This window comes from Oncorhynchus clarkii, chromosome 5 (assembly GCF_045791955.1).
Source record: "Oncorhynchus clarkii lewisi isolate Uvic-CL-2024 chromosome 5, UVic_Ocla_1.0, whole genome shotgun sequence".
Classification (NCBI taxonomy): Eukaryota; Metazoa; Chordata; class Actinopteri; order Salmoniformes; family Salmonidae; genus Oncorhynchus; species Oncorhynchus clarkii.
Genome location: NC_092151.1, coordinates 6580142 through 6597610, shown reverse-complemented (window position 1 = coordinate 6597610; position 17469 = coordinate 6580142). Strand labels below are relative to the sequence as shown.

Below are 17469 nucleotides of genomic sequence, written 5' to 3'. Positions count from 1 at the left end.
TGTACTGGTGCTTTCTTCATGACAATAATCATAAAGCTGGAAAATGATTTACTGCTAATGCATGTATTCCTCTTTCCCTTGAATGATTGAATTTGATTTATAAAACCAGGTTATTGTGTGATGTGCAGGAACAGAAATACATTTCCAATTTATCTTGGCCAGGTCGCAGTTGTAAAAGATAACTTGTTCTCAACTAACTTACATGAAAAAAATAAATAAAATGAAATAAATAAAAAATTGTCTTGACTATAACAGTATTCTGATAAATTCCCCTAGTCAGCGCTGAACCAATGTCTAAATACTCCGTTGACAATCTGAGTTAATTATTTCAAATCACTCGTCAGTAAAAGGGTTTGTCCAGGCATCCAATAGAACTGAAGAATTTTGGGCGGACTATTTGAACGGGCAAAAGAATGAGAAAGATGATTGGCCCGTGGAATTGTCAGTATCGAGCTGGTCTAGAACACAGCATACTAAACTCTTTTTTTTTTTTAAACCATAAGAAACGTTTAACAAAACGTTAAATAATACAGCATTGATTTGTGTAGGACTATCAACTCTTGAATTGAATAATTAAAATCAATACTTTATAGTAGTAAAGCCACAAAAGAAGGCAGACCTTTCTCGATAAATCAAGCCAAGATGGATACCGTACGTGATTGGCTACCGTGGCATTGACGTCAGTTTCTGGGTGCGGAAACTCTCAACAACAAAAAGAAAGACTAGAGACAGTAAAGAGGAACAAACAGAAGAGGTTACGACCGTAGAAAATGTCGATATAACTAACATTACAGGTAATTCTATACAGTTTTCACATTGCAGATGAAAGGAAATTGAATAAATGGAAGTAATTGTGAATATTACTGGGTGTTGTAGAATGTATTTTATTATCCATTACAGTAAAAAAATAAATAGCTTCCTGGAGGATTAACGTAACATTTTTTATATCAAGCTTATGATTTTAAAACTATACTAATCTGTTTGGTCTTGCCTTTCATGCTCATCGAGGAAATTGGCATCTTACTTCGACTAATTTTTATTTACCGTTTGCAAGTTAACGTTACAGTATCGTGTCTTTATTTATCGTCTAACGTTGACTCGCACAGCTCTTCGCTCAACCATTATTTTTTTTACTCAAACAAATTGGCTTTTAAATCCCCAGCCTGGTAGTCAAACCGTTTTTAAAATCAGACACATTTGATGTGGAGTTAACGTCAAGTTCAATGAAAAAACATCGCAACTATTGCCAGCTAAGGCACTGCTTCCTAGGCAAGAAAGAACAAGACTCCGAGCCCCTTCCCGTCGACGATTTGAAGCACAGCTAATGGATTCAAGCTTGTTTTTGATGTAAATGTCTTGAGTATCTCACGAAATTTGTGATCATGTTTACGATTTTACACTGAGAAATCCACAATTAGATTCGTTTTGTGTTCTGATTAAGTAGGCGTTAACCTAAGAAATCTGACACCGAATCCCAGCTGAGGCAAACCTTGACCGGGTGAACAAATGTAGGGCGGACAAATATTTACTAACATCACGCCCCGTCTTGTTTTTTTTTTTACAGAGAAAGACATTCAGATTGCTGTAACCGAGTCCAGACATGGAAACTGTGAAACTTATGAGGGAGTTGATAGCCAATTTTGAACAGGAGAGGAATTATCTTCCGAAGGAAACAGGACTCCGCTTAATCGAATCGACTGGAGAGGTAGTCTGCAGTACAGTAGCTAAATATAAATAATGTTCACATTATGAATCCCTAAACATAAAACAAATTGGGCCATAAACGCCTTAAACTAATACACTGTAAATGCCTAAAATCTTACTGTTGCATACTAAGGAAATAATATTTTATCTTGATCTTATTAATTACAGAATGACAGCAGGGGAATATCAGCTAAATGTAGGGACACCAAAGTGGAGGACCTCTGGAGCCTGACTAGTTTCTTTGGGTACAGTACACAGACTTTCGTTCTGGCAGTCAACCTGTTGGATCGATTCCTGGCCATGATGAAGGTAAGATGAAAACCCAATCAAGAGCACATTTTTTTAGTAATTTCAACATACTCTACAGCTAATTAGCAACATAAGGTTGACATGTGTTCTACATTTCTTTTGATGACAAAGAGATAATGTCCTTAGACGAATTGCTGTGAGTAATAATAGCCTGTCCCCATTTCCACTAATTCCAAGCTTTTGTGCGTCTCCCTCTTCAGGTCCAACCCAAACATCTAGCTTGCGTCGGCATCAGCTGCCTCCACATCGCAGCCAAAGCAGTCGAAGAGGAGTGTAACTTGTCTTCCACCAATGAGCTTATTCGTATCAGCCAGTGCAAGTTTACGGTCTCTGACCTCACTCGCATGGAGAAGATCGTTTCAGAGAAACTCAACTTCCAACTCAAAACCATCACAGCCTTAACGTTTTTGCACCTATACCACGGAATCACAAGCGCCCATACCTCAGACCTGTAAGAACCCATTATAAAAAAATATATTACAATTCACCGAGCAATCAACCCCATTTGGAAGATTGTAATAGTGTGACATAATTAACTTGGACAACTAGACATGTACTTATTATAGTCCTGACTGGAAGTAGGACGATGGTTCTAACTATTCTCACTGGACATGATCAAGTAACATGGGCGTCCATTCCACCATAACAAATTAAATTAATGTAACAGAGCCCTGACACCTTGTTTTCACACCCTGATTGGTTCTAATATGTAATTTAACCTTTACAGGAAGGAGGCCCTGAATCTCGACATACTAGAGGTCCAGCTCAAAGCCTGTCTCTGCCGGATCGCGTTCTCCAAAGCTAAAGTAACGATTTACCCCAGAGAGTCCATGAGATGTTACATGTTTCAGGAGACCTCTTGGCAGCTGCAGTCTAATTTGATGCATTTTTCTTCTCTTCCAGCCGTCAGTCTTGGCCCTGTCACTCCTCACTCAGGAGATCGAAGCCATGCAATCTGTTGATATGTTAGAAATAGCACATCATGTTCAAAGACATCTCAAGGTAAACACATTATACACTCGTTAGAACATCCTTGAAGCTTTATCACATAGCATGGATGTAATCCTTTGTTTTAAAACAGCAGTAACCCGGTGTTAACTGTCAAATTCGTACACAAAAGAAACCTATTTTTCCCCCTGGAACCATCTCTGAATATTGTATGCCCTACAACCCTAGTCCAAAAGGTTTCATATGACAACTGGCACGGTTATGGAAAGACATTAAAAGTCCCTTTCACATTCCCCGGCCTCATGTTCCCGGCCGCTATCCTTTTACAACGCCTGGGATCCATCCCAAAAAGGTTTCTGCTGACCCAGTCTATTATGTAACCCGGTGTCCAATGTTATGATGCCCTGCTCGTCTTTTACAGATCACCGACGTTGAGCTGCTACACTGGAAGGGACTAGTGGCCAAGTGTATGTCCGACTACTCTTCTCCCGAATGTAGCAAACCCAACAATAAAAAGCTTGTCTGGATCGTGTCGAGAAGGACAGCTCAGAATCTTCACACCAGCTACTACAGCGTCCCTGAACTGCCAACCATTCCCGAGGACTGCTGGGATCAGGGTGAAAGGTATACACAGGAATATATGTCTGTAGAGAAAGAGAAACATGCGTATCAAAAACATTCTACCATATGTACATTTATGTTAGAAGGCAGTCAAACAAGTCTACTATACGACAACGGGGAAGTAGTATGGAAAATCCCCCGAAGAACAGAAGTAGGGAAATCTCCAGCCACACACACATTTTAAGCCCCACCCTCTCCAGTGTTTTGTTCAGAGGTTGACCACTCCTACCGTCTGGTTTCAGTTGTTATATTATTCCCATGACTTGTATGGTATTGGGGGGGTTCCATACCATCAGCCACGTCATAGGCTAACCGGTTGCGTCAGTTAGCCTATCAGAAGAGGCCCATCCTCGTCCTGCTCTCGTATCACTAACTAACCCACATACTTAATGTCTGAGTGTTGTAAGTGACTTCTGTCATGTCCTACACCTAGCAACAATAGTTCCCATAACAGCTCGACCACAACATTACACAACCAGCTAAAGCTCCACATAAAAGACTTGGGATGGGTCTTGTAGTCAAACAATTAATAAAAAGGATGAAATTACATTGGATAACTGCAAACAGGATAAAAGACGAACTAAGGAATATTGTGAATTTTAACTGTTTTTCTTCTTGTTTTTCCAGTGAAGACTCATGTGAAGACATGAGTTCGGGGGAGGAGAGCCTGAGCAGTTCACTGGGCTCTGACGCGGAGGGGCCTTACTTCCCTCTAAACTTCCTCTGCTAAAAACCCCACAACAAATACCTCCTAGACCAAAGCCCTCTTGAGGGAGCCACTGTGCCTGGGTTACATAACCACCTTTTCTAATGCAGGGTCATGCTCATTTAATTCAAAACGTAGCTAAAAGTTTTACAACAGTTAAACAAGCGGTCATTGGGCCCGTTCAGGCTTGTCCCTCCCTGTGACCGTCTATTTTGTTCATAGTGAATACGAACCAGAAAATAGCTTCTCTATATACCGTAGTAAATGTTTGTTAGCCTTCTATAGGGGCTACCAGTGTGGCTTATTACAGAAAACCAATCAATATACAGCGTATTTTAAGCTAACAACAAAACATACAGAAATGTGAGTTTGCACAATCCTGAAGACAGGCAGCTAAATGACATTTCTGTAGTGTGGCGCATGTTTGGATTTGTCTCACATTCCAGCCACTATATATCTGTCCCAAATGGCACCCTCTATAGCGCACTACTTTTGACCAGAGCCCTGTGTGTCCTGGTCAGAAGTAGTGCACTAGAAAGGGAAATAAGGTGCCATTTGGTGAAAACACTTCTCTGAAGTGGCTGGATTTGTCTCGCATTAACCTGGTTAAAAACTTACTTTTGCCAGTTTCTGTATAACGAGTTGTGTTGACTGGTGGCCAGGCTAGTTAGCGCTAAACTGTAAAAGCCAAAGTCTGTTTCTCTTATTTCTATTAGTGTGTGTGACTATGATCTTGTTAAACTTCAAATGTGCCAATTTGTTGGCTGTAGGTTCTTAAATTATTTGGATTGTATGTATGTGAGAAAGATAATGTATTTGATGTCATGAATGTACAAAACCGTTTTAAAAAATGTAAATTTGTAAAAAATGTACAAAAAAAAAGCATTGTGAATAGTACCTTTGTAGATAAACGTATTTTTGCCTGTGAGCTATGACAACATTAAAATACTATTTTGAAATCACTATTTAGTCTTCTCTTAATGTTGCCCATCAGAAATAGTACATTACGTTTATGATTTAGTTAGGTTACACCTGTATTGGCCTCGTCTATATGAACAGTGACTGGCAAAAAGGACGCCCTGGGGCAATACAATTTCTTGACAAAATTAAAACGATGCTTTAGAATTTCCAAGAAACCTCTTGAAACTGAAGCCAATTCACACTTCAGTTCTGGCACATGACCTCAGTTGGTCAACCAAATCATTCTGCTTCATTCAGAGAACAATATTGAACACAAGATGAAAAATAAGATTAATTTAGTGAAGCTAGCTCTTGATTTCTAGACTATCCCAGAAATCTCCCAATAGACATCAGTCCTGGCACAAAAAACCCCACATGAAATCACTCACTCAAACCAAAAGCTAAAGGGAACTTGCCATAGTTTCATCCATCATCTGGTTTGAAAAGGAACCGTTTGAGGTGAGGCTGCATCCATCAATACTGAGGTCAGAGACCCATGCCAGACTTCTTCCGTTTAGGTTGTGAGGACATTAGGAAGGATAGCTCCTCTGTGAGGCAGAGATGGAGGAGAGCTGAGAGGACTATAGCTGCTGTCATTGAAGCCTCCACAGGTTCCTGAGACCCCCCCCCCCAAAATAATCCCAAGGCCTCTTCTAGGCTGCCACCACCGTCCTCAAAATGACCGCTGAGGTTAGAGACCAAACCTTCAGTTGTCAAGGGCGATAGACTACTAACGATGTAGGGTTTGGAACTAGTTAACTGCTTGTGTAATGTAGTGGGCTGGGAGAGGCAACTACTGGCCTGCTTGTTGGGTATAGTTAGCTGGGAACTTCTGGGGGGGGGTTGTGAACTACTACTGAGTGGCCTATGGAGGTGTAGTGGGCTGGGAGAGGCAACTACTGGCCTGCTTGTTGGGTATAGTTAGCTGGGAACTTCTGGGGGGGGGGGGGGGGGTTGTGAACTACTACTGAGTGGCCTATGGAGGTGTAGTGGGCTGGGAGAGGCAACTACTGGCCTGCTTGTTGGGTATAGTTAGCTGGGAACTTCTGGGGGGGGGGGGTTGTGAACTACTACTGAGTGGCCTATGGAGGTGTAGTGGGCTGGGAGAGGCAACTACTGGCCTGCTTGTTGGGTATAGTTAGCTGGGAACTTCTGGGGGGGGGGGGGGGGTTGTGAACTACTACTGAGTGGCCTATGGAGGTGTAGTGGGCTGGGAGAGGCAACTACTGGCCTGCTTGTTGGGTATAGTTAGCTGGGAACTCCTGGGGGGGGGTTGTGAACTACTACTGAGTGGCCTATGGAGGTGTAGTGGGCTGGGAGAGGCAACTACTGGCCTGCTTGTTGGGTATAGTTAGCTGGGAACTTCTGGGGGGGGGGGGGGGGTTGTGAATTACTACTGAGTGGCCTATGGAGGTGTAGTGGGCTGGGAGAGGCAACTGCTGGCCTGCTTGTTGGGTATAGTTAGCTGGGAACTTCTGGGGGGGGGGGGGGGTTGTGAACTACTACTGAGTGGCCTATGGAGGTGTAGTGGGCTGGGAGAGGCAACTACTGGCCTGCTTGTTGGGTATAGTTAGCTGGGAACTTCTGGGGGGGGGGGGTTGTGAACTACTACTGAGTGGCCTATGGAGGTGTAGTGGGCTGGGAGAGGCAACTACTGGCCTGCTTGTTGGGTATAGTTAGCTGGGAACTTCTGGGGGGGGGGTTGTGAACTACTACTGAGTGGCCTATGGAGGTGTAGTGGGCTGGGAGAGGCAACTACTGGCCTGCTTGTTGGGTATAGTTAGCTGGGAACTTCTGGGGGGGGGGGGTTGTGAACTACTACTGAGTGGCCTATGGAGGTGTAGTGGGCTGGGAGAGGCAACTACTGGCCTGCTTGTTGGGTATAGTTAGCTGGGAACTTCTGGGGGGGGGGGGGGGGGGTTGTGAATTACTACTGAGTGGCCTATGGAGGTGTAGTGGGCTGGGAGAGGCAACTGCTGGCCTGCTTGTTGGGTATAGTTAGCTGGGAACTTCTGGGGGGGGGGGGGGGGTTGTGAACTACTACTGAGTGGCCTATGGAGGTGTAGTGGGCTGGGAGAGGCAACTACTGGCCTGCTTGTTGGGTATAGTTAGCTGGGAACTTCTGGGGGGGGGTTGTGAACTACTACTGAGTGGCCTATGGAGGTGTAGTGGGCTGGGAGAGGCAACTACTGGCCTGCTTGTTGGGTATAGTTAGCTGGGAACTTCTGGGGGGGGGGGGTTGTGAACTACTACTGAGTGGCCTATGGAGGTGTAGTGGGCTGGGAGAGGCAACTACTGGCCTGCTTGTTGGGTATAGTTAGCTGGGAACTTCTGGGGGGGGGGTTGTGAACTACCAGCGCCATCTCCTACCGGGCTGGTAGTGGGCTGGGGGAGGAAACTACTCAGCTGGTATAGTGGGCTGTGAACTACTAAACTAAGTTCCCTATGATGTATAGTGGGCTGGGACAGACAACTACCAAACTTCCCCAGTAGTGTAGTGGGCTACGACAACTGAACTCCTATGAAGTGTAGTGGGCTGTGAGATCCTGGTCTGTTTCTGTGGTGTAGGTGTGATAACCCTCGCTGTCCCCGGGTCAGACGGCGCATCCCACTTGGTGTCGTAGCCGTTTGTGGCCAAACGGTCTCTGTCGACCAACCGGAGATAGAGAGGTGCTCTGTCCGCGTCTGATTGGTGAAACTGCCTGATCGATGTATCGGCCTGTTTGTCTCCACCTTCAAATCAAAAGTTTGAATTCATATATTTGGGTCATTTACCAGACACTTTTTTTTACCACAGAGACTTCGTCAGTGCATTCAACTAGGCTGTGCAAGACTACCACATATCAGTCACGGCAAGTAGAAAAACGTTCCTCACTGAGCGTAAAGCAGTGATCAGCTGAATAATGATCTTACATTTTTCCCCAATTGGGACATTTGTAGTGCAGTCTGGGTAAGAAAGAAAGAAAAGAAATGTACATTAAAAGTCCAAAACCCTTAAATTTTAGAACAGATAACTAAAAATAGGATTTTAAATGTGCTAAATGAGAATTAAAACTAAAGTACCTTCTCCGGACATGTAAACACAGTTCACTGATGGTTGATTTAGCCATGGACCGTTACATCTCCCAAAACATGTCACCTACACTGGAGGTGCAGTGTAATGTGTTGTTGTACAGGGTCAGTCACAGTAGTACGATAGGTGTTGTTGTACAGGGTCAGTCACAGTAGTACGATAGGTGTTGTTTTACAGGGTCAGTCACAGTAGTACGATAGGTGTTGTTGTACAGGGTCAGTCACAGTAGTACGATAGGTGTTGTTTTACAGGGTCAGTCACAGTAGTATGATAGGTGTTGTTTTACAGGGTCAGTCACAGTAGTACGATAGGTGTTGTTGTACAGGGTCAGTCACAGTAGTACGATAGGTGTTGTTGTACAGGGTCAGTCACAGTAGTACGATAGGTGTTGTTGTACAGGGTCAGTCACAGTAGTACGATAGGTGTTGTTGTACAGGGTCAGTCACAGTAGTACGATAGGTGTTGTTTTACAGGGTCAGTCACAGTAGCACGATAGGTGTTGTTTTACAGGGTCAGTCACAGTAGTACGATAGGTGTTGTACAGGGTCAGTCACAGTAGTACGATAGGTGTTGTTTTACAGGGTCAGTCACAGTAGTACGATAGGTGTTGTACAGGGTCAGTCACAGTAGTACGATAGGTGTTGTTTTACAGGGTCAGTCACAGTAGTACGATAGGTGTTGTACAGGGTCAGTCACAGTAGTACGATAGGTGTTGTTTTACAGGGTCAGTCACAGTAGTACGATAGGTGTTGTTTTACAGGGTCAGTCACAGTAGTACGATAGGTGTTGTTGTACAGGGTCAGTCACAGTAGTACGATAGGTGTTGTTGTACAGGGTCAGTCACAGTAGTACGATAGGTGTTGTTGTACAGGGTCAGTCATAGTAGTATGATAGGTGTTGTTGTACAGGGTCAGTCACAGTAGTACGATAGGTGTTGTACAGGGTCAGTCACAGTAGTACGATAGGTGTTGTTTTACAGGGTCAGTCACAGTAGTACGATAGGTGTTGTACAGGGTCAGTCACAGTAGTACGATAGGTGTTGTTTTACAGGGTCAGTCACAGTAGTACGATAGGTGTTGTTTTACAGGGTCAGTCACAGTAGTACGATAGGTGTTGTACAGGGTCAGTCACAGTAGTACGATAGGTGTTGTTTTACAGGGTCAGTCACAGTAGTATGATAGGTGTTGTTTTACAGGGTCAGCCATAGTAGTATGATAGGTGTTGTACAGGGTCAGTCACAGTAGTATGATAGGTGTTGTTTTACAGGGTCAGCCATAGTAGTATGATAGGTGTTGTACAGGGTCAGTCACAGTAGTACGATAGGTGTTGTTGTACAGGGTCAGTCACAGTAGTACGATAGGTGTTGTTTTACAGGGTCAGTCACAGTAGTACGATAGGTGTTGTTGTACAGGGTCAGTCACAGTAGTACGATAGGTGTTGTTGTACAGGGTCAGTCACAGTAGCATGATAGGTGTTGTTGTACAGGGTCAGTCACAGTAGCACGATAGGTGTTGTTTTACAGGGTCAGTCACAGTAGTATGATAGGTGTTGTTGTACAGGGTCAGTCACAGTAGCACGATAGGTGTTGTTTTACAGGGTCAGTCACAGTAGTACGATAGGTGTTGTTTTACAGGGTCAGTCACAGTAGCACGATAGGTGTTGTTTTACAGGGTCAGTCACAGTAGTACGATAGGTGTTGTACAGGGTCAGTCACAGTAGTACGATAGGTGTTGTTTTACAGGGTCAGTCACAGTAGTACGATAGGTGTTGTACAGGGTCAGTCACAGTAGTACGATAGGTGTTGTTGTACAGGGTCAGTCACAGTAGTACGATAGGTGTTGTTTTACAGGGTCAGTCACAGTAGTACGATAGGTGTTGTTTTACAGGGTCAGTCACAGTAGTACGATAGGTGTTGTTGTACAGGGTCAGTCACAGTAGTACGATAGGTGTTGTTGTACAGGGTCAGTCACAGTAGTACGATAGGTGTTGTTTTACAGGGTCAGTCACAGTAGTACGATAGGTGTTGTTTTACAGGGTCAGTCACAGTAGTACGATAGGTGTTGTTTTACAGGGTCAGTCACAGTAGTACGATAGGTGTTGTTGTACAGGGTCAGTCACAGTAGTACGATAGGTGTTGTTTTACAGGGTCAGTCACAGTAGTATGATAGGTGTTGTTGTACAGGGTCAGTCACAGTAGCATGATAGGTGTTGTACAGGGTCAGACATAGTAGTGTGATAGGTGTTGTTTTACAGGGTCAGTCATAGTAGTATGATAGGTGTTGTACAGGGTCAGTCACAGTAGTACGATAGGTGTTGTTTTACAGGGTCAGTCACAGTAGTACGATAGGTGTTGTTTTACAGGGTCAGTCACAGTAGTACGATAGGTGTTGTTTTACAGGGTCAGTCATAGTAGTATGATAGGTGTTGTTTTACAGGGTCAGCCATAGTAGTATGATAGGTGTTGTTTTACAGGGTCAGCCATAGTAGTATGATAGGTGTTGTTTTACAGGGTCAGTCATAGTAGTGTGATAGGTGTTGTTTTACAGGGTCAGACATAGTAGTACGATAGGTGTTGTACAGGGTCAGTCACAGTAGTACGATAGGTGTTGTTTTACAGGGTCAGTCACAGTAGTACGATAGGTGTTGTTGTACAGGGTCAGTCACAGTAGTACGATAGGTGTTGTTGTACAGGGTCAGTCACAGTAGTACGATAGGTGGTGTTTTACAGGGTCAGTCACAGTAGTACGATAGGTGGTGTTTTACAGGGTCAGTCACAGTAGTACGATAGGTGTTGTTGTACAGGGTCAGTCATAGTAGTATGATAGGTGTTGTTGTACAGGGTCAGTCATAGTAGTGTGATAGGTGTTGTTTTACAGGGTCAGTCACAGTAGTACGATAGGTGTTGTTGTACAGGGTCAGTCATAGTAGTACGATAGGTGTTGTTGTACAGGGTCAGTCACAGTAGTACGATAGGTGTTGTTGTACAGGGTCAGTCACAGTAGTACGATAGGTGTTGTTGTACAGGGTCAGTCACAGTAGTACGATAGGTGTTGTTTTACAGGGTCAGTCACAGTAGTACGATAGGTGTTGTTGTACAGGGTCAGTCACAGTAGTACGATAGGTGTTGTTTTACAGGGTCAGCCATAGTAGTATGATAGGTGTTGTACAGGGTCAGTCACAGTAGTACGATAGGTGTTGTTGTACAGGGTCAGTCACAGTAGTACGATAGGTGTTGTTGTACAGGGTCAGTCACAGTAGTACGATAGGTGTTGTTGTACAGGGTCAGTCACAGTAGTATGATAGGTGTTGTACAGGGTCAGTCACAGTAGCACGATAGGTGTTGTTTTACAGGGTCAGTCACAGTAGTACGATAGGTGTTGTTTTACAGGGTCAGTCACAGTAGTACGATAGGTGTTGTTTTACAGGGTCAGTCACAGTAGTACGATAGGTGTTGTTTTACAGGGTCAGTCACAGTAGTACGATAGGTGTTGTACAGGGTCAGTCACAGTAGTACGATAGGTGTTGTTTTACAGGGTCAGTCACAGTAGTATGATAGGTGTTGTTTTACAGGGTCAGCCATAGTAGTATGATAGGTGTTGTACAGGGTCAGTCACAGTAGTATGATAGGTGTTGTTTTACAGGGTCAGCCATAGTAGTATGATAGGTGTTGTACAGGGTCAGTCACAGTAGTACGATAGGTGTTGTTGTACAGGGTCAGTCACAGTAGTACGATAGGTGTTGTTTTACAGGGTCAGTCACAGTAGTACGATAGGTGTTGTTGTACAGGGTCAGTCACAGTAGTATGATAGGTGTTGTACAGGGTCAGTCACAGTAGCATGATAGGTGTTGTTGTACAGGGTCAGTCACAGTAGCACGATAGGTGTTGTTTTACAGGGTCAGTCACAGTAGTACGATAGGTGTTGTTGTACAGGGTCAGTCACAGTAGTATGATAGGTGTTGTACAGGGTCAGTCACAGTAGCATGATAGGTGTTGTTGTACAGGGTCAGTCACAGTAGCACGATAGGTGTTGTTTTACAGGGTCAGTCACAGTAGTATGATAGGTGTTGTTGTACAGGGTCAGTCACAGTAGCACGATAGGTGTTGTTTTACAGGGTCAGTCACAGTAGTACGATAGGTGTTGTTTTACAGGGTCAGTCACAGTAGCACGATAGGTGTTGTTTTACAGGGTCAGTCACAGTAGTACGATAGGTGTTGTACAGGGTCAGTCACAGTAGTACGATAGGTGTTGTTTTACAGGGTCAGTCACAGTAGTACGATAGGTGTTGTACAGGGTCAGTCACAGTAGTACGATAGGTGTTGTTTTACAGGGTCAGTCACAGTAGTACGATAGGTGTTGTTTTACAGGGTCAGTCACAGTAGTACGATAGGTGTTGTTGTACAGGGTCAGTCACAGTAGTACGATAGGTGTTGTTGTACAGGGTCAGTCACAGTAGTACGATAGGTGTTGTTTTACAGGGTCAGTCACAGTAGTACGATAGGTGTTGTTTTACAGGGTCAGTCACAGTAGTACGATAGGTGTTGTTTTACAGGGTCAGTCACAGTAGTACGATAGGTGTTGTTTTACAGGGTCAGTCACAGTAGTACGATAGGTGTTGTTGTACAGGGTCAGTCACAGTAGTATGATAGGTGTTGTTTTACAGGGTCAGCCATAGTAGTATGATAGGTGTTGTTTTACAGGGTCAGCCATAGTAGTATGATAGGTGTTGTTTTACAGGGTCAGTCAGACAGTAGTACGATAGGTGTTGTTCAGTACAGGGTCAGGGTCAGTCAGTAGTACGATAGGTGTTGTTGTACAGGGTCAGTCACAGTAGTACGATAGGTGTTGTTTTACAGGGTCAGTCACAGTAGTACGATAGGTGTTGTTTTACAGGGTCAGTCACAGTAGTACGATAGGTGTTGTTTTACAGGGTCAGTCACAGTAGTACGATAGGTGGGTCAGGGTCAGTCACAGTAGTAGGTGTTGTTGTTACAGGGTCAGGGTCACAGTAGTACGATAGGTGTTGTTGTACAGGGTCAGTCACAGTAGTACGATAGGTGTTGTTGTACAGGGTCAGTCACAGTAGTACGATAGGTGTTGTTTTACAGGGTCAGTCACAGTAGTACGATAGGTGTTGTTGTACAGGGTCAGTCACAGTAGTACGATAGGTGTTGTTTTACAGGGTCAGCCATAGTAGTATGATAGGTGTTGTACAGGGTCAGTCACAGTAGTACGATAGGTGTTGTTGTACAGGGTCAGTCACAGTAGTACGATAGGTGTTGTTGTACAGGGTCAGTCACAGTAGTACGATAGGTGTTGTTGTACAGGGTCAGTCACAGTAGTATGATAGGTGTTGTACAGGGTCAGTCACAGTAGCACGATAGGTGTTGTTGTACAGGGTCAGTCACAGTAGTACGATAGGTGTTGTTGTACAGGGTCAGTCACAGTAGCACGATAGGTGTTGTTTTACAGGGTCAGTCACAGTAGCACGATAGGTGTTGTTTTACAGGGTCAGTCACAGTAGTACGATAGGTGTTGTTTTACAGGGTCAGTCACAGTAGTACGATAGGTGTTGTTTTACAGGGTCAGTCACAGTAGTACGATAGGTGTTGTTTTACAGGGTCAGTCACAGTAGTACGATAGGTGTTGTACAGGGTCAGTCACAGTAGTACGATAGGTGTTGTTTTACAGGGTCAGTCACAGTAGTACGATAGGTGTTGTTTTACAGGGTCAGCATAGTAGTATGATAGGTGTTGTACAGGGTCAGTCACAGTAGTATGATAGGTGTTGTTTTACAGGGTCAGCCATAGTAGTATGATAGGTGTTGTACAGGGTCAGTCACAGTAGTACGATAGGTGTTGTTGTACAGGGTCAGTCACAGTAGTACGATAGGTGTTGTTTTACAGTCACAGTAGTACGATAGGTGTTGTTGTACAGGGTCAGTCACAGTAGTACGATAGGTGTTGTTTTACAGGGTCAGTCACAGTAGTACGATAGGTGTTGTTGTACAGGGTCAGTCACAGTAGTATGATAGGTGTTGTACAGGGTCAGTCACAGTAGCATATAGGTGTTGTTGTACAGGGTCAGTCACAGTAGCACGATGTTGTTTTACAGGGTCAGTCACAGTAGTACGATAGGTGTTGTTGTACAGGGTCAGTCACAGTAGTACGATAGGTGTTGTTGTACAGGGTCAGTCACAGTAGTACGATAGGTGTTGTTGTACAGGGATAGGTGTTGTACAGGGTCAGTCACAGTAGTACGATAGGTGTTGTTGTACAGGGTCAGTCACAGTAGTACGATAGGTGTTGTTGTACAGGGTCAGTCACAGTAGTACGATAGGTGTTGTTTTACAGGGTCAGTCACAGTAGTACGATAGGTGTTGTTTTACAGGGTCAGTCACAGTAGTACGATAGGTGTTGTTTTACAGGGTCAGTCACAGTAGTACGATAGGTGTTGTTTTACAGGGTCAGTCACAGTAGTACGATAGGTGTTGTTTTACAGGGTCAGTCACAGTAGTACGATAGGTGTTGTTGTACAGGGTCAGTCACAGTAGTACGATAGGTGTTGTTTTACAGGGTCAGTCACAGTAGTATGATAGGTGTTGTTGTACAGGGTCAGTCACAGTAGCATGATAGGTGTTGTACAGGGTCAGACATAGTAGTGTGATAGGTGTTGTTTTACAGGGTCAGTCATAGTAGTATGATAGGTGTTGTACAGGGTCAGACATAGTAGTGTGATAGGTGTTGTTTTACAGGGTCAGTCATAGTAGTATGATAGGTGTTGTACAGGGTCAGTCACAGTAGTACGATAGGTGTTGTTTTACAGGGTCAGTCACAGTAGTACGATAGGTGTTGTTTTACAGGGTCAGTCACAGTAGTACGATAGGTGTTGTTTTACAGGGTCAGTCATAGTAGTATGATAGGTGTTGTTTTACAGGGTCAGCCATAGTAGTATGATAGGTGTTGTTTTACAGGGTCAGCCATAGTAGTATGATAGGTGTTGTTTTACAGGGTCAGTCATAGTAGTGTGATACGTGTTGTTTTACAGGGTCAGACATAGTAGTATGATAGGTGTTGTTTTATAGGGTCAGTCATAGTAGTGTGATAGGTGTTGTTTTACAGGGTCAGCCATAGTAGTATGATAGGTGTTGTTTTACAGGGTCAGTCATAGTAGTGTGATACGTGTTGTTTTACAGGGTCAGACATAGTAGTATGATAGGTGTTGTTTTACAGGGTCAGCCATAGTAGTACAGCGCCCCGGAGCACATTAGGGTTAAGCGTCTTGCTCAAGGGCAGATCGACATATTTAACATAACATCCTTTGGGACAAGTGAACCGTAACATCCCATTAACAGACATAATTTGGGAACAATGTGTTGCTTCCAGCCTCTCGTCTGTAAGGTGCATTTTTCCACATTTTATTACGTTAAAGCCTTATTCTAAAATGTCTTAAACATTACCTAGTTAATCTTTGCACAAAACCCCATTAATGACAAACTGAAAACAGGGGTAGACATTTTTTGCAAATTTATACAAAATGAAATGACAGAAGTACCGTATTTACGTTAGTATTCAGACCCTTTGCTATGAGATTTGAAATTGTGCATCCTGTTTCCCATTGATCATCCTTGAGATGTTTCTCCAACTTGATTGGAGTCCATCTGTGGTAAATTCAATTGATTGGACGTGATTTGGAAAGGCACACACCTGTCTATATAAGGTCCCACCGTTGACAGTGCATGTCAGAGCAAAAACCAAGCCATGAGGTCGAAGGAATTGTCCGTAGACAACCGAAACAGGATTGTATCGAGGCAAAGAGCTGGGGAAGGGTACCAAAACATTCTGCAGCATTGAAGGTCCCCAAAGAACACAGTGACGTCTGTCATTCTAAAATGGAAGCTCTGAACGAGCTCCGGAGTTCCTCTGTGGAGATGGGAGAACCTGCCAGAAGGACAGCCATCTCTGCAGCACTCCACCAATCAGGCCTTTATGGTAGAGTGGCCAGACAGAAGCCACTCCTCAGTAAAAGGCACATGACAGCCTGCTTGGATTTTGCCAAAAGGCACCTAAAGGACTCACAGACAATGAGAAACAAGTTTCTGGTCTGATGAAACCAAGATTGAACTCTTTGGCCTGAATGAGAAGGGTCATATCATGAGGAAACCTGGCATCATCCCTACGGTGAAGCATGGTGGCAGCATCATGTTGTGGGGATGTTTTTCAGCAGTAGGGACTGGGAGACTAGTCAGGATGGAGGCAAAGATGAACGGAGCAAAGTACAGAGAGATCCTTGATGAAAACCTGTTTCAGTGCACTCAGGACCTCAGACTGGGGTGAAGGTTCACCTTCCTCCAGGACAACGACCCTAAGCACACAGCCAAGACAAGGCAGAAGTGGCTTCGGGACAAGTCTCTGAATGAACTTGTGTCCCAGCCAGAGCCCGGATTTGAACCCGATCGAACATCTCTGGAGAGACCTGAAAATAGCTGTGAAGCAACAAATCCCCATCCAACCTGACAGAGCTTGAGAGGATCTGCAGAGAAAAATGGAAGAAACTCCCCAAATACAGGTGTCCCAAGCTTGTAGCTTCAAACCCAAGAAGACATGATGCTGTAATCGCTGCCAAAGGTGCTTCAACAAAATACTGAGTAAAGGGTCTGAATACTTAAGAAATGTAATATTTTTGTGATGTCATTAGTGGGTATTGTGTGGAGATTGATGAGGGAAAAAAACAATTTAAGTATAAGTCTGTAAGGTAACTAAATGTGGAAAAAAGTCCAGGGGTCTGAATACTTCCTGAATGCACTGTGTGTGTGTATGTGTGTGGGGGGCGGTGGGGGGGGGGGGCTGTACTGGATCGTTAATGGATATTAACAACTCATCTCTTAGACAAAATGTACAACACACCAACTCTTGTCCTTACTAGCAGCAGACATGGCTAGTCTATTCTGGGTGTGGTGCAGCCGGAGTGTTAGACAAGCAGGTGTCCAAGGCGGTCTCTGGGGCTGAGCAGGGCCAAAAGGTGGGCCTCTGACGCAACCCCTCTCCCTACCACCTGGAGAACCAGACATTACAGAAAGACAGACGTCGCGTTTATCATTTACGGGCAGTGAGACAGTTTCTGTACATACTGTATTCCATCAGTGTTGA

The 17469-nt window shown here is 44.1% G+C and overlaps 2 protein-coding genes across 3 annotated transcripts in view; one reads left to right on the top strand and one right to left on the bottom strand.

The window, feature by feature from the left end:
* Positions 1-17469, bottom strand: part of LOC139408274 (cyclin-I-like) — a 64382-nt gene that overhangs the window by 34966 nt on the left and 11947 nt on the right. The gene's annotated exons all lie outside the window — the stretch shown is intronic.
* Positions 680-5250, top strand: LOC139408275 (cyclin-G2-like). The gene is made up of 8 exons (XM_071151979.1): positions 680-794; positions 1565-1705; positions 1873-2013; positions 2214-2464; positions 2741-2819; positions 2917-3015; positions 3383-3585; positions 4210-5250. Exons 2-8 carry the CDS (start codon positions 1601-1603, stop codon positions 4310-4312), a joined length of 981 nt encoding a protein of 326 aa, XP_071008080.1. The 5' UTR covers positions 680-794; positions 1565-1600; the 3' UTR covers positions 4313-5250.